Raw genomic sequence first — 14706 nt, 5'->3', positions numbered from 1 at the left:
AGATGCTCCTTACATCCCAATCCTACTTCACCTTCAACACCCAGATCAAATTCCCTTTTCTTGTTGATGCCATTCTCCTTGGATTCTTGTCTTCTTTAACGGACTCCAACATGTACCAGAAGTGAAATAGAAAGAGTTTTCATGGTTTTCTGGCTGCACAGATCTAGATCTGAACTCCAATCTCCATTTACTCACTGTAGGATCTCAGGCATTTCATTTAACCTCTCTAGGCTTCCATTTCCTCATCTGAAAATTGGGGAAATAATAATACCTATTTCACAGAGGTGTTGTGAGGATGAAATGAGATACAGAGTCGAACTGTTTAGTCCAAAGCCTGGCCTGGAGTAACGCTTTTAGCCACTGTTGTTACTGACATTCTTCCTGCTTTTTTCACCATTTTTCCTTGTCCTTCAGATTTCTATTCTGAGTTGAATGTGGTTATTTTGAACTTAGACAAAAGCTTTTACATTTTATTCCCTACTGGTATTGATTTAAAATATGCTTTATTTCCAATGAAATAGCTTTTCTTGAATTTTTGTTAGACATGGGGTGCCTCATATTTTCTCAAATATCATTAAGAACAGAAACATCCTAAAAATTGAAGTCAAGTACATGCAGAAGTTAAGGGTCTTCAGTCTTAAGGCCCTCTGTTGACCAAGCCACTAGAGGCACTGATGACCTTTGCTGGCTTTTCAGTTTTCTGTTGACTCTGAGGCTCTGGTGTTGGCTTAAGGCCAGCTGTTAGAAAACAGTGAATTTATGCTTTGGTCACACTGTGGGAGTCAGGCTCCTGCTAAGAAAGGCCTCCAGAAAAGCCAGGAAGTTGTAAGTAAAGTTCTTTTCATTTGGATGTTGCCAGAAAAAACAGGCTAAGAACAAAGACCATTATTATAAAATACTAAAATAAATCATTACTCATCTTCAAGCATTAACAAACTTAGCACATAGTAGGTGCTTAATAATCACTTACTGCATGATAAGCACGACACTTCTTATGTGGAGTCTCCATTTACCTGGAGACAGGCCCTTTCTGGAATGGTTGACAATAGTCAGTCCTCCCTACCCAAACCCCTACAAAAGCCTATAAATAAATGTTCACACAATTTGAAACTTGTCATTTTATTGACTTTAATCATTGTCCAAAGAGAAATTCCTGGTGATATATATATGTGTGTATATCTACATATATTTATATATAGATACACACTCTATATACAGCATCTCTCTCTCTCTATATATATATGAGTTAAATCAACAACTCTTTATCTATCTATATATATATAGAGAGTGTGTGTGTGTGCATGTGCGTGTGTGTGTGTGTGTATATATATATATATACACTCTAAATATTAGGAAGCATAATCCTGGTAAAAAATAAATTTTGTCAATCAAGAAATTTTCCTCAGGCAAATTTCAGCTTTATAAAGATTCCAGTCCTTTGCAAGGATTGGGGGATGCTGCAGTCCTCCCCAGCGCCTCAGCATGGGTCAGCCTCCGCTACACTAACCCTCGGGGGAAGGTATCTGTGCAAACATTCAGCTGCCACCCAGCTGCCTGACCCTGCCTAGAAGAGCAGTGCATTTTGACAGAATTGTGGAGAGAATCACCCTCCAAAAAAGAGCGAAACAAACACTGCAGGGTCATAGCATTTGTCCTCGGGATACAATTCTTTATTGCTTATAATTATAATCAATATAGTACTGTGAAACCTAATACTAATCTCTTTTTTCTTTTCTGTATACACGGCCTTTTTCAGAGTGCACACTCCCATCTATCCGCTGGGGGAATGGGAGGTAGAGTAGGAAATTAGGATTCTTTCAATAGCAAGTTTGAGTCCCTAATAAGGCAATGTGAGGAAAAATAAAGATTTTAGATATGTTTATGCTGCCATTAACACAACAAAACCTAGGTCTGGACTTGAACATGGAGATTGCTAGAAACCAAAGAGAACTCAGGACAGAATATAAGGGGAATTCACATAAAACAGAGAGAAAAAGTACAAAGAGGATCTCTTCTAATTATGAGAGTGAGAGGGCAGGAGAAATGGGGCAAGAGACAGGCCAAGGTCTGCGGTGACCATCCACTCTTAGGGGTGAAAATAAAGGAGGAGGGCACTATTCCTATCCAACTAGGCATGGACCAGCCTGAGAACACTAGAGCCAGAGGCCCGCATCCTTTGATGCAGCCTAAGAAAGGTTGCGATTCTCCAGGAGAATCTCCATAGTCAGCTCAGGCCCGCATCCAATATGGTGATGGGGAGGGCCAGCATAATGCTCCCTTAGGGCCAGATGGGGTCAGCTGCATCTCAGTGAGCCCATTCAAGGACCCATAGACTACACCTAAGTAGCCACAGGTCCCTCATGAGGACACAGCGGACAATGCCTGAGCTACAACATCACATAGAGCCAAGGGATAATACAAGGAACTGAGCGCATGGATCCCGGAGCCCTTCTCTTCCTTCTTGCTCCTCTTCACCATTCCATTTAGTATATGTCACCTCAGATGGGAGCAGTGGGTACAAGGAAGAAATTGGATGAATACATATCTAAAAGAAAATAAATCATTTAAATGAGACTATTTAAACCAAAGATGCAATTAACAGAGATGCTATCTGGCAAGTTTAAAAACACTATCATCTGCTCTATCTCCCAGGAGGGTGGGTACAGTGAGAAAGACTGGATAGCTGATAGAAAATACTGTATGTTTTCTTTGCACATATGTGTAATAATGTTAAACTATAACACATCTATACTATAAAACAATTGTATATTTTTAACAGCTCCCCTTTTATACAAAGGTTTTGAGGCAGCTATAATCTATATATTGGAAAACAAACACTCAAGGAACGATCAAAAGACCTTTAATTAGTTTTAGTTATTTGTCATGAAGGAGCGAATGCTGAATTTACACTTAGTATATGTGTTTTAACATATAGAAGGTTAGTATGAGAAGTGTGGTAACTTGCATTTTCTTTATTCACAGAATGTCAATATTTTTGTGGAAGAAAAGAAGCAAGAACTCTTATTTTCAGCACTTCCTAGACTTCCTGGAGCATGGTGTATGCTGTTAATATTTATTGAATGAATAAATGAAAAAACAAATTGCTTAACCTCAGAATGGATAGCTTAGGACATTTTTGGAGCTCTCTCAAGCCATTACTGGTGCTATAGCCTGAATGGAAGAGCCAGGGGAATCTGATGTGGCAGGAGGAAAGGGCTCTTGGTTACCCCATCCTCACTCTGACAAAACCCGCCAAAGAAGGAGATGTGACGACTTTGCTGTGCCTGGACACCCCTACTCCCATAGGATGTAAGGCTAGTGTGAGTGTGTGTGTGTGCATGCATGTGCAAGGGGCAGTGTTTTCTGGGTATGGGTGCTTGCTGCAGCCTCAGGTGAACGAGTACAACCTTTGGTGATACCCCATGGAGAGGCATCTAAGAACTGAGACTCTGGTCCCAGGGCTAGTCTAGGAGGCAGGAAAAGAGCACAAAAACATCTCAGGGAGGCCTAAATGCTATCCAGTTGTACATCAAGACCATGCTTCCCCCCCCCCCCCCACCAATATTAGAGGTTCAGGGACAAAATTAAGCCAGACAGAAAATTGTAATGGAATTGAGAATGTGATAGTGCCGGCATCATAAAGGAAGATGGTAGGAAGTGAAGTGTTTTGTCTCAGGCCAGACACTGTGAAGCATGGATTTGGCAGATCTGATGTAAGACCCTCCTGATCACAAGGCTGGACTGAGTCATGGGCTGTGCCTGGCACATAGCCTTTGTTTGCAAATCACCCAGTGGCTGACCCTGAGTTTGCCTTGTGCACTCCTGTGTGCATAATTTTTTAAAAACAAAACCTTTTCCCATGCTCTTCAGGAGACTGGCTTTTTGCAATACAGTCAATCAAAAAACATTGCTGAGAAACCACCTACCATAAGAGCAGGATTGAGTCTTGAGAAGATTGAAAAGTGGGGAGAATAATTTAAGACTGCCCAGAAGGCATTAACTTGTATTCTACTTTCATAGATCAACTTTTATAGATTCCATAAGATTATTCTGAATTTCATCCAAATGACAATCACTTGCCTTAATGTCTGGCCGAGTTGTTTCATGGGGTCCATAAATCTCAGATGGCATTACCTGGCACTGTTAGTGATCAAGATCACTGGTTGACTGAATCTGCACTGGAAACAGACATGTTAATCAACCTAGTTAATTCACTGTGGTAATTAATTACTGAACACTTATCTAATTAGCTAACGCTTTTACCTCTCAAACCCAGAGGTAAATGCCAGATTGAAGTTGGTGGTTCTCCTCATTATACCTTAAAAATAAAATTGAGAGATATGGCATGGAATAGCAAATAAAAGTGTGCTGGTGCCCGTGGTAGTGAGTGAGTATGGTGAGCCTCAAAATTGCCAGTGGTTACTGGGAAGGAGCAGCAGGTAGACCAGCCTGAGATGAGTCAGGAGTAAGAGACAGATGTATTATTACAAGCTATCAACAATAACTACTATCCTAAGTTACAAAGGCAACACACATGTTAAAGACTATTTTGCCTCATAGTCATCATTACCTTTTCCAGGATAAGTGTCCTCAGGAATTTTTTGATATCTGGGCACAGTTGCAAATGTCTAGTTGGTGGTAACAATGGCAAGATTTAGGCTACATGGATTCCTCAATATAGAGTCCCCTATTCTTTTTCCTTCCTATTCTGTAAACTTTGCTGTCTGACCAAGATGGACCAAAGGAGGCCAATGTGACACTGCCAATGTGACACTCAAAGAGTTTGCCAAGAATGACTGTCAGCAGGAAGAGGAGCATCTTCTAACATGGAGAACTCAGTTAGGATATGAGCACTTGATTCTTGACTGTGATGCACATTCTTAGAAATCCAGGCATATTAGGAGGTGTCTTGTATTTGCTGCCGTTTGGCATTTATAGACATTTTAGGTTCTGATTCGCCTGAAAGCCATGAGACTATGTTCTTGAAGCTCTCACCAGCATAGAACTTCAGTTGATTGCTCTGGGAGTGAAGGGAAAAAAGATCAGGATGAAGTTATCTAGTTTTCTAGATTTTTGATCCCCAAAGTGAAAAGTGAGAAACATTAGCAAAAGTAGTGAATTCATGCCTTTCTTGGCAGAGACTCCGTTTTCTGAAAATACTGTGCTATATTATTCCATGTGGATTAACCCCTGATTCAATAAATTTCACCAACAGCCTACAGTTTAAAGAAAGAGGCCCTGGGAAATATGTTTTTTTAAAATTATCAGTCCTTCTGTGTGAACTGGAATGAGCAAAGTTCAGATAAAGGGACATTCTGAGGTCCTGACTTTGGATGCTTTCCTAACTTGTGATGACAAAGAATGAAAACAAGTTGGTGAGGGGCTGAAATGTTTGAGAACTGGACGTTCTTGTATGTATTGGACACAGTTTTGAGAAGACCTGGTAGGCGTGTTATAGAAACCAAAAGAGGGCTTGTATCCGTATACAGTTTTCTCAAAGCAAATAAGCCTGTTTGCAACATCAAACCTGTGTTGGGATCAAAGACAAATGTAAGGGAAAGGTTCTCACCAATAGTTAACAAGCTAACCAACCTGGTCAAAGAGCTAGGATGGTACACCATCAAAGGGGACCTATCTTCTTGAGAAAGTTCTGCTCTGAGAGCTGGGCTATGGTATAAAAGGCACGTCAGGGAGGGCGTTTTTTATTTGATAGGAAAATTTAAAACGCTAAAGGAAAATTTTTCTTAGCAATTTCACAGGAAAACCTAAGTTTTAAGAGAGGGTATCATTCTAACTTGGAACTGAACTATTATGACTAGATCTATAATAACAAGTCACAATATTTCTCTTTCTTGACATCAATTTAAGAGTGACTGTTCACATAGTAGAGAGAATGGCTTCGGTTATACCTGCCTTCAATAGTTCCATGAGATCTGATAGGAATACATATGTTGGGTGAGTAATTTTGATTTTCTAAATTTGTTTTGATCAGATGGATGCTCCTTAGATTTTATATTAAATGATTAAATAATGGGCCTCTACGTTTATCACTGGATATAGCTCATAAAACAACAAAAACAATGCAAAATGTCTTTTCAGTGACATTTTTACTCCTTGATTTTGGGGATTAGGGGTTGGCTCATCTAAGAAAATGGGGCAAAAAAGTCAAAAAAACATGCAAAAATTTAGCCAACCTTCAGTAGTAAACAAATTCAAGGTTCAGCCTAGGACTCACTATAGTGTTCAGCCCTTAATTCCAAGACCATGGGCTGCAATTGAGAAATAATTAAAAGGGTCTCTCAGTGCCTGAGGGAGGTTTAATTGTGTTGCAGGATATTGTGGAGCGATTTAATATGCTTCATGATGGACCTTACAGAGAATTTACTTTTGAAATACCGTTTATGTGATTAATCTCATGGGTAGATATAAAATTGCTGAAGCTGTCTACAAATTTAGCTCCAGTTCCTGCCCCAGGTTAACAGAACACAACAGAGCATTAATCATCATGAGGCATAAGGAGATTTTGATGGTTCCCTCTGATTTCCTGAGAGTTGTGTGAAATGTCTTGCTCACAGCCTCCATTATAGCAGCATTTGAGAAAACACTCCATTTGCCCATCCCAAACAGAGGTAGCCTCCTGCAGGTTCCCTTCCTCAGGGAAGCCCAGGAGAAAGAGAAAAAGAAAAATTATGAAGACGAAGGTAATGGCAAATGGAAAGACTTCTTCCCAGCCAGCAATTTCTTTTGTTTAGCAATATTTAATATTCATCATGTAGGGTAATTTGTCATGATTTACTAAAAAGACTATTATCTGTGTTAGGAAAGAAAAAAGAGTTTGAAGAGAAAACAACACGTACAAACTTATTTAGTAAAAATAATGTATTTTGGAAAAATCAAAGTATTGCAAAAACTGCATTCACATTGGGTAGAAATTTGGTGTGAAATCCCAAACAAGCTTTTTCTTTGGTACTGACAGAGTGATCATCTTAGAAGTGCTGCTTGATGAACCCAGTGAAACAAGACACTTCTATAGACAGTCCCCCAGATTTTCTGACTGAGAAATCATTAGACAGTGGGCCAGGGCATCAGGAAAAGTAATCCTAATGAATTAATGTATTATAATACAAGTGAAAATAATTAATGGCTCTGCTGGTTGGAGAATTTCTCCCCGAAGACAGGAAGAGTGGTATAGATGAGTGATTTTAAAAACACCAAAGCCCAGGTCTCCTTGAGCAAGTCAATCCGAATTTCTAGAGATAGGGTCTAGGGATTAAAGTGCCCCTGGTGGTTCTGATATGTAGCTAGAGTTTGGAATCACGGGGGTAGAGGAATAAGACTCTTTTATAGAATAATGATTCATAGATTCAGTTGGGAATCCAAAGGAATATTTCCAGGTCGTGAAAGTAATCTTGGCAGAGTGAAACAGAAAGTGTAATAGAATTTGGAAGAAAAAGTGGATGGCAGTGTTTGTCAAACTATAATGTGCATGCGAATCACACAGAGTTTGTTAAAATGCAGATTTTGATTCAGCAGGTGTGGGGTGAAATCTAAGATTTTGCATTCCTAAGGAGCTCCCCAGGTGTTGCTGATGCTGCTGGTTCACTGACCACACACTGTATAACAAGGGACTGGGGCTAAATTCTTGCCTCACAAGAGAAGAAAGGAAATGTCCCTTTGCTTTGAGATTTTGAAGCTTGTTCTGTAGTAGTAAAGTGCACTAACACCATGGAATACTTTATTTTGGAAACTAGGTATGTATGACCCAGTAACTAATTAAAAATCTATTACTCTAGATGTTTTTGAAAAGGAAATTAATAGTATTTTGTTCTACTTTCTGAACAGTTCAATTTAATTCAACAATAGAATCTGTTAAAAAGGGATTCAAGAAAGATATTTGAGATAGCTTGCTTCAGGGGATTTGCAGTCTTTCTAGGGGGATGGAAACTTAACTACATTACAATGTGAAATGCTATCTACCAGCACTAGCATGAAACAAATGCTTTGGGAACACAGTAAGAAAAAAATTAATACTGACCGAGGAGAGAAGATGCTTGGAAAAGCCTTTATGGAAGATGTAATATTTGAATTGGACCATGAAGGAAAATTGGAATTTTGGTAGGTGAAAAATAGAAGAAAGGGGGAAGGATGTTTGAAGGACAAAGGCCTGAAGCAGGGGTTCTCAACTTTGGCTGTACCAAAGATCATTTGAGAAGATTTTTAAAATACTTAATTTTTTTTTATTTAAAATACAGAGTGTCTAAATTAATTAGTGCCTGGTCAACAGTGTTTTTTTTTATTTTTTTATTTTTATTTTTTTAAAGCTCCCTGGTAATTTTAATGCACAATCAAAGTGACAATCAATAAAGATATAGAAAGACACAAGGCTTGGTAAAATGTTTTGAAGTGTATGGAAAGAAAAGCACGTTGAAAGGCCAGGCATGGTGGCTCACATCTGTAATCCCAGCACTTTGAGAGGCTAAGGTGGGTGGATCGCTTGAGGTCAGAAGTCTGAGACCATCCTGGCCAACATGGTGAAACCTCATCTCTACTAAAAATACAAAAAATAGCTGGGTATGGTGGTGGGCACCTGTAATCCCGGGTACTCAGGAGGCTGAGGCAGGAGAATCGCTTGAACCGGGAGGCTGAGGTTGCAGTGAGCTGAGATTGGGTCACTGCACTCCAGCCTGGGTAACAGAGCAAAATTCTGGAAGAGAAGAGAAGAGAAGAGAGAGGAGAGAAGAGAGAAGAGAGAAGAGAGAAGAGGAGAGAGGAGAGAGGAGAGAGGAGAGAGGAGAGAGGAGAGAGGAGAGAGGAGAGAGAGAAGAGAGAAGAGAAGGCATGTGGAGAGAAATGGGAGGAACAAAGAACAAAGAAGTCCCAGACAGTTCTTGGCAAAGACGTCTTGACCCACTGTGGTGTGGGGGTAGATAGATACATTTTATCACTGATAACTCTAGTGGCATATGATTACTACCCAAATAACCAAAAGCTACAAATGATATGCTTCATAAATATGAACTGGATTAAGGTCATTCTTATAACCGTCATCAGCTCACTGTCTCGCATTTCATGGTATTTTACAAAGAAAAGAGAGGAAAGATTGGTGTTCTAGCTGTACTGCTGTGATGGGGGTTTGAGCCAGGGCTGTGGCCACTGGGGTGGAAAGAAAGTGGTGTATTCAGCATGGTTGGTGGAGTTCTCAATGGCAGTGCTATTCAAAGTGTTGTCCACAGACTATTAGCGTCAGGACCAATGAGGAGTTTGCTAGAAATGCAAATTCGGACACACACCAGCAACCCGCTGAATCAGAATTTCCAGAAGAGGAGTCCATGAAGTGTCTGGCTGATTCTTATGCATGATACACTTTGAGAAGATAAAATAAAATACAAATAATTTACTCAAGTTTGCACAATTAGGACATATATGGTTGAACTTGTACTGGAACCCAGGCAATCTGAATCCACAGCCCAGTAGCTTATATTCCACAGCCTCCCATGCAAAGAAATCAGATGACCATTACAGTCAGAACTGAATAGAAATGGCTGTTTTGTAATTTACTGGTTATTAATCTTGCACAAGTTTCTCAACTTCTGTAAGCCTTGGCTTTTTTGTTTGTAAACTAAATTATTAATCTTACCCAGCTAATACAGCAGTTACGGGACAAATGAGTTAACGAATTTGTTATATGCAGTTTTCATGCCATTTTCACGCTTAGTGCTATGCTTGGCACATAGTGAGAGCAAATATTCGCCATAATTATTGTTATACTGCATTGCTTCTCAACAAATAATTTAACCCTAAAGGAAGGTTTATGTTCAGACTTTCTTTCTTGTGAGCTTTCTCTCAAAATTCTTTTATATCTTCTTTGTGTAATTTTTTTTTTCCAGAAAAAGATTTGTTCATGTTAAAAATCCTTACTTGGATTCAATGGATGAAGACATTCTCTATCACTTGGATTTGGGAACAAAAACACACAACCTACCAGCAGTGTTTGGAGATGTAAAGGTAAAAACATTTCTAATTTCAGGAAAAATGATTCAGTTTTTTCTACTAATTTTTCTTCTTACCTTGCCAAAATAATCTATACACCATTGGCTAGCAAAGTCCCAATAGGAACTAAAGTCACACTCATTCTCTGAAACAATTTGGAATGTGTATATCATGAACAATCATTTCCACCCCAACAAGACATAAAGGTTCCCAAACTAAATCTAATGCAAACATGTTATTTGACTACTCTGGTCCCTGGAGATAAATACAACTTTATTGACAATATTGCTGGGTGTCGAGAATTCATTATGTTTTAACAGATTCAGCTCACTACTTAACATCTACATTTATAGCTTAATCTCACTAGTTCTCATTTTATTAAATCATAAAAATAACTCAACAAAACTAACAACATTATTTCACTTCTGGAAAATAATCATTATCTAACATTTCATATTAAGATTTTGTTTCATAAGAAATATTTCATAAAAATTATTTATTAAATACTACATAAAATTGTACTTCTGCATTATTTGTTTTATCTGACATGTATTTTAATTATACAAGCAATTTGTGTTCCTTATTTAAAACAGAGAATACAAAAAAGAATATGATTTTTAAAAAACACTCAGTAGTCCTACCACCTAAACATACACATGATCAACTCATTCATTGCTTTCAATCATTTTTAATGAATAGACTTTAAAATAGTTGTAACTATATAGCTGCATTCTATACTTTATCATTTAGCTTTACATCATTAACATTTCTCCATATTATTACATTCTTTTGAAACATATCATTTATGGGTGTCAAGTGGTGTACCACATATTGCAGAGACTATTATTAACTTGTATGTTAAAATATTTTCCATTATAAACAGGACTCAAATGAATATTTTTGTACCTGAAGATTTTCTACATTTAGGTCAGTTTGCTTAGGGTGATTCACAGAAATGCTCAAAGAGACTGAGTTTTTAAAGAACTTTGTTTTCCAAAAGACTATATCTATTTACAGTTGCACTAATGGAGAATCGTGCAGTTTTCATCTGACTTTTTCATTTCTTTGGCAATTACAATAACAAAAATAAAAGCATCACATGTACTATCTCACTAACATCTGCAGATTTAGCTCTTTTAGGTGGGTTTAGCAGATATTAACTCTCTCCATAAAACAAGAAAATTAAGTTCAGAGAGGTGGAAGAAGGTTACAGTTACACCACAGAGTAGTAGCACTGAGACCTGGACCAAGTTCTTCCAAGTGCAATCTCCAGGGTCCTTGCTCATTGCACTAAGAGGACCTTTTGGGTCACAGTAACTCAGGATCATCCATAGTTATTTAATCCTAGCTCTTTCACTTACCCATTGGGTCAAGAGGCAGGTGAGAAAAAGGGAGGAAGAAGAGGGGGAGGTTAAGAAGAAGGAGGAGGAAGAGGTTGGAGGCAGAGGAAAAGGAAGGGAACAAGAAAGTAAGGAGGGAGGAAAGAAAAAAAGGTTGGAAAATGAGAAGAAATCGATCTACAATGCCTATGGTCAGTAGATGCCGAGTGGCCTTCTCCCACTCCCTCTCTCCTAGGCAGGAAGCTGTGAGGGTGTGGGTGGGTGTCCTCGCAGCGAGGCGACCCACCGTCTTCACTCCTTTCCAGGCTGTGCTCCTTGCCTTTGTGTCACCTCCCTCTATCTTGTGCTTCATCTTCTCAATGTAACCTCTTCCCCTGCTGCTGTTTTGGTTTACTTATGCTCCAAGAGTCATTGATCAAGGCGGTCTATAATACTCAACAATCAGATTGTACCAGAATTCAAATGTTAGATTTGAGGTTCATGCCTCACAATAATATCCCAGGACCCTTGTCTAGAGATGACTCTGATTAACTGAAAGACTTTTCATAATTAATGAACTAAGACACATAGCTGGTTAATACATTTAAAAGACTTGAGACATGTATTTGAGACAGAAAGTGATTTGCTATCTACATATCTGGGTTTCTGTCTCTCTTCTACCCTTTATGGAGTGCTTTCTATATATCAGACTCTGTGTGGCACGTGTGAATGGTACAGTCAGTCCCCACAGCAACTAAGGTAGTTATTATCTCTACTTTACAGATGAGAAAACCCAGGCTCAAATATATACATAGTGTTATAACATATATATAATATATGTGTATCTGTAATAGGCACAACACAGCTGGTAAGTGAAACAACTGAGATTAAACCTTAGGTTTCTCTGATTAAAAAAAAGTAATGGCTCTTTCTCTGTTCAAACGAAACAAAGCAACACAAAAACAAAAATAAAAGCACTATGTTTTAGTACTTTTTAGTACTCCAAGTATTAGTTTCTGGGAAATCATTGGGATGGAAAGCTTTGTTTTAGAGATAAAAATAAAGGGACTCACATGTATGTATCTCTCTCTTTCATGCACACACACACACACACGCACACACATAGTTGTCCCATCTCGATTATAATCCCAGGAACCAGACCTTCACATCTCTGTCTGTCCAGATTTTGTTCAGCACTTATTCTCACACACTGTCTATCATAACCACTATCCAACCTTATACATTCACCACCCACCTGGTTGTGAACCTTCAGTAAATTATCTTTTGGATACAAAAATATGCTCTGTTTCAAACCTGTTTATCCCATCAGAGAGCAACTCTACTGATTGAGCCACTTTGATGAATAGGAGGCAAAAGAGAGAGAGAGAGAGTGTGTGTGTGTGTGTGTGTGTGTGTGTGTATGTATAAATTGAGGAGCAGGTAACCTAGTTCCAAATGATCAGAACTGGCCATTTAACCTGAACTAGAATTTTTTCAAGGCAGCAGGTAAAGTCTGATTTATTCTCATAGATGGTTTCCTCAGAAACTTGCCTTCCTCCAGCCATGTTCTCCTCTTTGAACGAGAATATTCTACATTCAATTTCTTGAGTCCCTTAAATCTCAGGGCAGCAGTCCTGGCTCAGAAAAGAGGACATAATCTATCAGTACCTGAAAACTCAGCCTTGTCTTCACAGAGATGATAATCATTATTAATAGCATTATCTTCAAAGAAAGGAGAACTCTGGGTGTATAAAGTTGAAACTTCAGACTCCAGTAATCGCTCCCATTTCCTTCATATTCTTACCATATTTAAAAATTTTTGCTATGTGCTACTGCAAAATCTCAGTAGCTTAATACAAGTTAAGTTTACTTCTCACTCACATTAGGTACAAAGTGGGAGTTCTTGGTTGATGGATGGTTTCCCTACAACTGAAGATTCAAGGACCCAGGCTCCTTCCATAATTGTGACTCTGTTTCCTTCAAGGCATAAATTGCTATTTTCCAATGTGTCAACATCTGTCCAGCAGATGAGAGTGACAATATGTAGGGTCACCAATACATCCTCCTTGTAGGATAGGAGATTTCTATGGGCTAGGACTGGAAATGGTACCCATTACTTCTGCTCAAATTCTAGTCCCTGGAACTCAGACATATGACCTTGTCTAACTGGAAAGGAGGCTGAGATGTTAAGTTTAGCTGGGTGCCCAGAAAGAACGGCAAACTGCTTAGGTGAAGAGCTAATCAATCTCTGCCATACTCACTAGAAAGATTCAGACAATTAATACATACGGTGGAGGATCCTTAGGAGTTATCTATTCGATATCAATATCCAAATATGTCTTTTATAAAATCACTAACTGGTATCCTCTAATCTCTCACTAGAAATTTCTAGTAATATGCAAAATTATTACTTTATAATACCATATAATATCCATTTTGAATGTGTTTATATTCCCTTGTTAACATAGAAAATGCATAAGATGCAATAGACCAGATTGATACAACATGGCATAGTTGAGACTTTTAAGACACTAGGGATATCTAAAGCTGAGCTTTATTCTGGCAGTCATTAGCTAAAGTCCTTAACATATTTTTGTGATGCCTCTGACTCCTTCCCAGTGTGTTTCTAACTTCTTTGATAAAACCAGGACAATTGATCATTTTGTTTGAGACATAAACACTGTAAATGACACTTAAGGATCAACGTTGGTTGGTGGTCTTCAGCCATATTTTACTTCTCATTAAAGCAGCCAGACTGAAAATTGTGTCCAGAGGTGATGTTTAGTGAGTCTGGTTTAGGAGTAAGGAAGGCTTTAAGAACCAAGCTGCTTCTGTCTATGCATATGATCTTTATGTCTCCAGAAATATTCAGAAATTCCTGTTGATTATAGTAACATCTACAGTTCAAAGGAGAACTCAAACCACAAGCTATTCTAACATCTGTTTTGGTTTTATGGTCAATCTGAATAGTTGTAATTTACATTCGCTGGCACCACACAATGAGGTTATTTTCAAACTACTGTACTGTGTTTAAAAAATTTCCTTGGACTTAGATCGTGAGCCAAGTCTTAACTATCCACACCAACAAAGAAGAAAATTCCATGAATTATTAATAACAAGTTTAAAACTCACCTGAAACCATGGTCTTAACCTCTTTGTTACCAGTCTTTATGGCTGACTTCTATTGCAGTTCATTACTAGCTTAAGGCTTCATCAGAGAAACTCATAAGAAGGCAAAGAAAAGACAATATTAAGGGTAGAAGAGAAGCAGAGGGCCTGGATTCAGGGCTAATTACACCGCTAATTGCGAAAGAGTGTAGCTCAGGAACTATCGCTAAATGGAAACAGGATGCATCATGTTATCAGACCACCCAATAGTTAGAGTAAATCATTTGTG

The 14706-nt window shown here is 38.5% G+C and overlaps 1 protein-coding gene across 1 annotated transcript in view; it reads left to right on the top strand.

The window, feature by feature from the left end:
• The first annotated feature begins 5703 nt into the window (after positions 1–5703).
• UPP2 (uridine phosphorylase 2) overlaps positions 5704–14706 on the top strand; it is a 32194-nt gene continuing 23191 nt past the window's right edge. The window contains exons 1-2 of the mRNA XM_010353355.1: positions 5704–5955; positions 9888–10005. Of these exons, the coding sequence (XP_010351657.1) occupies positions 5894–5955; positions 9888–10005 (180 nt within the window). The 5' untranslated portion in view covers positions 5704–5893. The remainder of the gene's footprint in view (positions 5956–9887; positions 10006–14706) is intronic.

The sequence above is a fragment of the Rhinopithecus roxellana genome, chromosome 14 (genome assembly GCF_007565055.1).
Source record: "Rhinopithecus roxellana isolate Shanxi Qingling chromosome 14, ASM756505v1, whole genome shotgun sequence".
Lineage (NCBI taxonomy): Eukaryota > Metazoa > Chordata > Mammalia > Primates > Cercopithecidae > Rhinopithecus > Rhinopithecus roxellana.
The sequence above is the reverse complement of the archived record's forward strand: the minus strand, read 5'-3'. Positions and strand labels throughout refer to the sequence as shown.